Consider the following 7,125-nt stretch of genomic DNA (forward strand, 5'->3'; position numbering starts at 1 on the left):
TGTATGCTTGAAAAAATGTGTGGGTGCTATAAAAATCAAGTTCCTTATGGTCGCATGGCAAAGTAAAGGACATCGACTCTGCTTTTTTTGGGCGTAAGTTTCTAAGAAATCAAGGTGTAACCTCATGTTCCCATGCGACTGCTTAACTCTATTCTCTGCTTAATTTTAAGTAGTTGGACTGTTGGAGTGTTCCCATGCAAATTTAAAATTGTTGGAAAAGGATAATTTAGAATCTTTTGCTATTTAAGTGGAGCAGCTATTATTTAGGAACCGAAAATAAGGGCATGTTCCCATGCGGCTGCTTAGCTTATTTTGGCTAGCAGCCGTTGCTCAATATTTTTAGGGATTATTTGTGAAGCAGTTGACCCCATGAATATTTATCTTTGCTGCTTATTTTTAAGCAAAACATCTTAAATTTGTATTAATAGCATTAATACTAATTTGTGCACATAAAATTTGGAAAGAAAAAAGAAATAAAATCTTTAAAAAAAGAGGGAAAGAAAATTGTGGAGCCATGTGGCATTTTTGTTAATAAGCAGCCACTCCTTATTTCCAGCCCCCCTTTTTTTCCATAGCTTATTTCTAATTCCTAAACAATAGCTGCTCCACCAAAATAGGGAAAGATTCCAAATTATCCCTTTTTTGATAACTTTTAAGTTGCATGGGAACACTTAACTGCTTAAATTTAAGCAGAAAATAGAGTTAAGCAGTAGCATGGGAACATGATTGTGGGAAAATAGAGGGGTCTGGAAATAAGCATCAACTACATATTGCTAAAAATGCCAGGTAGTTCCACAAATTTGTTTTCTTCTTTTTTTTTTAACATTTTATTTCTATTCTTATTGTGCACAAATTATTACTAATATTATTAATACCAATTTTAAGATTTTCCTTAAAAAGTAAGCAGAAAAATAAATACTCACGGGACCACCAGCTCCACAGATATTTCTTAAAAAAATTAAACAACCATCACTAACAAAAATAAACTGAACAACCACATAAAAAATATACAGTAAGAAGAGGCTGATATGCACTCTCTGATTTATGGTTGTTACTGTGGCATTCTGCCGAGGCTTCTACTCATCTTCGCTAGCCATAAGTTCAAATACTTGGTCTGTTTTTCTTTGGTGGAAGGAAATCTTTTGGTGTATATGGTGCATGTGAGGAAACAGGGTAAGATCTGCTTGGCCATGTGAGGATGATTTGCTCAAATCTCTATGCACACAACTGTCTTGCTGGCAGAATTTCTAGTTTTGTTTGTTTTCAGCGACAAAGTTGGCCACTTTTGCATGGGGAGGCCGATTTGCTTGTTGCAACATCAATTTGGATGTTTTTTTCTAAATAGGCGTGATTTTCTATGTTAGTGGCTATTTTTATCTTCTTATGCGTTGCGTGGGAGAAAGATTAGCTGGAAGATGTAAATCGGGAAAACTTAGGGCACTGTAAAATTAACTAATATAAAGTTACATATAAGGGTTTTTCCTTAAAGCATCTAGCCTAGTTTAGATTTCATCTAATAAAGCTTCTTAAATAAGCCAACTTAGGATTAAAAGTTGTTAATTAATCGTTGAGTTTCATGATTGTTCCTGGAGTTAAAATGGTTTTGATTTTTTATCCTACCAATCAAATAATATTTATACTATTATTTTATTCAGAGCATATTTTTTGTAAAAAATCATATCTTTATTTTTAGATGATTAAATTTTGTATTCAGAGATCAAGTGTCTATCTATTTCAACCCAGTCTAGTTGAATAATGAAAACTATATACCAAATTGCAAATTAGAGCATTCAAGAGTATCTTGGAGGTACTCATTCAATAGTTTTTATGATCTTGATTTTTATCTTGTCAATAGTTGGAACTTTCCTCTTTTTGAATTTATAATTTAGGAGTTTCCTCTTTTGAGTTTAGAATAATAGGTTAGGAGTTCTATTCCCACTAGGCTTTGAACAATGGAAATTGTATACCAATCTGCAAATTAGAGCATTCAAGAGTATCTTAGAGGTACTCATTCAATGGTTTTTATGATCTTGATCTTTATCTTCTCATGATGTAGATTCATCGACAATTGGAAATTTTCTCTTTGTGAGTTTGGAATAATAGGTTAGGAGTTCTATTCCCACTGGTTTTTCTCGTTTCCTCATTTCCTCTTTTTAATTGGGTACCTAAACAAGCCAAGTTGTTGAGTCCCAAATCTCTCTTTCTATTCACTTAGCTACACTTAAGGGGGTGTTAGTGCAGAATATTTTTTCTAGAATATTCCTCTAGATAAGTTTGCTAGATGATTAGATGTGAGGATATTGTATAGCCTGTGCAAATCTTATCCATAACATATACCACAATTCTAGATAGCAACTACTATTCTAGGTAGCAGTGTTGGCTATATATGTAAGTATTTATTCTTAAGCTAATCTATCCAATGGCCATTGCATCTTATTGTGTTCTTTTGACATTAATCTCTATCAAGAGCATTGCTTGTTAGTGCTAGCAATCTATTCATAGATTTTGACAATTCTAATAACATGGGAAGGTAGAAATGACTCTCTATTGATTAAAAAAAGCATTACACAACAAAAGATAAAATTGCACAATATAATGATTTTTAGAAAAACTCTATTCAAAGTGTTTGATAATTGATTAATCCTCATAATGTCCTTTGTTTACAATGAGATTCCCATTTTATACAATGCTAGGAGATCCACTTTTAATGAAAAAAATGACAATGCAGGGCCACAAGAGGAGAATCTCATCTTGGATTTTGACAAATAGTCCTTTGCATGTAACCTTGCACGAGAATTTAGGGGTTTGCGTTGGCATGCCACTTACTATGTTTGAGTTATACAATTTACAAGAGATGGTCATGATTGATCTTGTCATATAACTAATATTTCCCCATGCAATTAAAGATATTCATTTGATTGATGCAAAAATGGCATGTTGAATGATCTAGAACTAAAGATCCACTTAACAATGTGAAAATGATGTGTTTTGGGCTTCAATCAATGATATGGCTCTTTTTTTATTGTTTACCATCAATCATGAACTAAATTAAGGGTTCAACACCTAAAACCTTTTATTTCTTTTTTTCTTTTTGGGCCCACAACCAAAAATTCCTTGTGTTCGGGTCAGGTGTCAAGCTTGACCTTGCCTCATTCTTCCTATCTTTCTCATACATGTGGAGTTCCTTTTGCATTGAAGGTCGAGCTTTTCTTACGACCTCCAACTTATACATCTTTTCCTTATCAGTTATCAGAGCTCGCTTCTTCTCCTTTTCTTATGGGGGTTGAGCTTCGAACTCGATATCGACCGCATCCTCTTGTTTAACCTTGCTCCTTCCCTATGCCTACTTATTGGTGATAGGCGGTTCCAAGAATATTTAGAACCTTTTTGGGAGTTCCAGTGATTTGGGGAACTACTAGTAATGTTGATAGTGGTTCTTGAAACCACTAAAACCTTTGATTGCCCATAACTTGGTCAATTTTGGTTATCAACAATGAGAAAACAAAAGTGACACAAAATGCCAACATTAACTCGATTCAATAAATTCAAAACTAATATAAAAAGTGTAAGAAATACAAATTTTCTATTAAAATAGATTTTGAGTAGATTTCTTTATTTTAACTGTCAAAGTGCTTTCCTTCACTTAGAAAGGATACATACTAATTTTAGATTGAATCAAAACTATTAATTATTTCAAAATATTTATACTTCTCATATTGTTAGCACTCAATTTTTGAATTATCTTGGTATGTGCCTTTGACTTTTTTTTATAGATTGGGCCAAAACATGTAATGATTTATATTCTTATACAATAATTATATAATATTAAAATACATTAAATTCTTATATTTAATTTCCTATCGATGCAACCCTTGAACCTCCTATTGGTACAAGTGCTAGTAAAATATTTATACTTCTCATCTAAAAATAGTCTATCATATTATTAGCACTCAATTTTTGAATAATCTTAGTCTACACCTTAGACTTCTTCAGATATTAAGTCTCAATTTTTAAATTATCTTGATAAATACCTTTGACTTTTTTTAAGATTTTATTCCAAAATATTTACACTTCTCATCTAAAGATATCCTATCATATTGGTAGCGCTCAATTTTTGAATTATTCTGGTCTGCCCATTGGACTTCCTCAAACATTAGATGTCAATTTTTGAATTTATCTTAGTCTCTGCCTTTCACTTTTCTATTGAAATAGCTATTAGATCAAATAAAACAGAAGAAAAACGTGTGGAATCTAATCACATGTCAAAGCAAGCATATTGTCGAAATAAATGTGTGAGGAACACTTCCACTTAGGTAAACGTGTGAGGGACACGTTTACCCCATTTCAAACACACGCAGACCCGAGCACGACCATTGTCTGCCACGAGCTTTACCCTACGTGGATGCAACGTAAGCAATTTCAGCCAATTATAACGAAGGAGTCCAAACTTGTATACGTACAGGCTCGTGTACTCCACGTTTTTCGCGTCCAAATTCCGACATGTCATTCCTTCTGTTTTTTAATTTATTCCCTCTTTTTTCTCTTATTTCTTCACGGCATGTTTATTTAAACGTTTATGACGATATTTGGTTGGAATCTCACCAATTTTAGTTTCAAGGCGGTGGTTAAGTGGCAGATTGGTTGGTGATTTCTGAGGTTGGTGCAGGCCTGCAAACCCATTCTGAGATATTCTGGAATTTTCTGCCAAAGGAAGGGTGAACCTAACCAGGCTAAACAATGGCAGCTCAACCATTGCCAATGGGAGGCAGCAGGTCTATCAAAAAATCATTCCTTAATGGCAATGTGAGGCTGCAGCCAGGTCAAAAACCTGTGAGGGTTTCCCTAATTTCACATAGAAATGATGTGATTAATGCCAGATTTGCTACGGAGGAAATTACATCTAAGCCAAGGAAACCCAGTGAAAAATCTGTGTATCTGTCACCGATTCCACAAACAAATGATTTAGCAAAAGCTGGATTGGTTAAAGAAGCCATGACATCTGAGCCAAGAAAGGAGCTACAGAAGGATGCGAAATTGGGTTCTGCTTCGATCTTTGCAGACGGTCTATGTAGTGAGGAGCAAACTGGTGTTGCTGTTACTGCGGACAAGCTTCATCAATGGATGACAGAATCTGTTATGGAGGTATTCATGCTTGAACCCTAGTTTTCTATTTTTTATTTTAACTCTGCAATTCAGAATTAGTCGGGAGTGTTCTGAAATCTTTGCTGTAAATAAAGTTCTCTGGATTGATTGTGTATGAGATTATCTGTTTGTTCAATGTTTTGTTTGCTTTATTTTCCACGACCTGTTATCTGGAAATGGTTGCGTTTCCTTATGATGGATGGTGAAGAAACTCAGAATCTTTGGGTTCCTAAATTCTTGTGACTTATGATCAAGAAACTGTTGCAGTTCTGATGATGGTCATGAAATGAAGAATTTCAGGACCTCTAGGGGACCTACTTTGCATTTTGTGACGAATGGTCTTTAAGAGTAAAAGTCCTAAAGTTCATCATGATCCATCATCAGATAATATTCGTATCGTATGGCCATGGCGAATCTGTGTACTTTTGGTCCTTAATCGACACTGAAAGGCCACCATGAAAACAATCTTCGAAGATTATTTTCTGAAATTGGGTCATAAAGAGTTCTAGCTCTTAAAAGGTCCTGAAAATCTTCAGGGCCATTTGTCAGGAAATGCAACCACTTACTGATAACGGACCATGAAGATTGTAGGATCCAACACACTAATCAGATAACCATAAATACATTCAATCCAGAAACTTTGAAATTTAAAGCATACTGCTGAGATGTGAAAATCTATTTGGTCTAAATTATGCATTTATTTTATGTTATAATCAATTTTAATTTTATTTTTTCTTTGGTGCATCAGATAGTGAGACACATTCGTGAAGCCCCTTTTCTGTACTACATATTTGAGAGAAATGTCCCTTCAACAACACCAAAGACGCAGAGAGTACCTCAAGATGTGCTGGAAGAGGCAGAGGGCTGGCCAAATCTTCGAAATCTGCTGAGAAATATTTTGCCTGACGGAGTAATTCTGGTTAAAAGGTTGGATGAGTATTCTAATGCCAACGAATACTTGACTGCTTCTGAAAGTGGATCTGGCAATGAAATGCAGGGTTTTGATGAGGCAGGCTGCACAAACATTTGGGGTTTACTAATTCAGGGCAGAGGTGTTGGATTGAATGCATGTTACATTCTAAAGACTACAGAAATCATGTCAACACATGGGTATTGTACACAATTCTGCCTCAAGAAAGCAAAATGCTTCGGGGCATCTCCACGTAACCAACTCACTCAATCATGGCTACTATAGTCTGAAGTTCGCCGTTGCTCAGTACCCATCAGCGATTCATTCAGAAAATGTACATGCAATTTTTTCTCATGATGAATTCATCATTCTTCTCATATTATTTTGCTCCATTACTCTTATACTGGGAATTTCCAGCTTTTATTGAGAGTTTCCCTATGAAAATTGTTTCCATTTATTACAGTGCCTAGATGGCTCCAGTACAGTAATGGTTAATGGAAATCGTTCTTTACGAATTAAACAGAAGCATCTAGATTGATTAGTGCTGTTTACTCGTTCTGGAATGCCACATCTTAATTTAGCTTCAACTATTAGATTACTTGCATGCTGATAAATTGTATGTTGTGAGGAAAATCTGGTCACACTGCACCATTATTTTGATCTAAATGTTTAAGGAATAGAAGATTAGAGCCATAAAATTGAAGTTTGCTTAGTTATGATATCTGTGATCATGTGATCACCCATTCATCATAGTATGTTGATGATAAAAAAAATGTAATGTGAAAATCATTAAAATTTTAAGGAATTAAACAATTTTTATATTAACTAATTAATATTTAGTTCAAATAAGGCAGGGAATGTTGAATTTGGTTAAATGGATCACAGTTCAAAAGTCTCCACAGTTGAGGAAATATTAAAAATGCAGGATACGCAGTTCTGGCTTTGTCCTGAAAGAAGCATAAAGATAGATTGTTCTGTGCTCTTGTTTGGGGAGAAAGGAAGTCAATACCACATAACAAATTGGGATTTGCTTTGAGTATTCATCAGACTGATGATTTAAGTCTTAAAATCAT

The 7,125-nt window shown here is 34.5% G+C and overlaps 1 protein-coding gene across 1 annotated transcript; it reads left to right on the plus strand.

Annotated features, from left to right (window-relative positions):
* The first annotated feature begins 4,552 nt into the window (after positions 1 to 4,552).
* Positions 4,553 to 6,444, plus strand: LOC131041174 (uncharacterized). The gene is made up of 2 exons (XM_057974167.2): positions 4,553 to 5,142; positions 5,891 to 6,444. Exons 1-2 carry the CDS (start codon positions 4,738 to 4,740, stop codon positions 6,335 to 6,337), a joined length of 852 nt encoding a protein of 283 aa, XP_057830150.1. The 5' UTR covers positions 4,553 to 4,737; the 3' UTR covers positions 6,338 to 6,444.
* Positions 6,445 to 7,125: the final 681 nt, after the last annotated feature.

Source organism: Cryptomeria japonica, chromosome 3 (genome assembly GCF_030272615.1).
Source record: "Cryptomeria japonica chromosome 3, Sugi_1.0, whole genome shotgun sequence".
Taxonomy (NCBI): domain Eukaryota; kingdom Viridiplantae; phylum Streptophyta; class Pinopsida; order Cupressales; family Cupressaceae; genus Cryptomeria; species Cryptomeria japonica.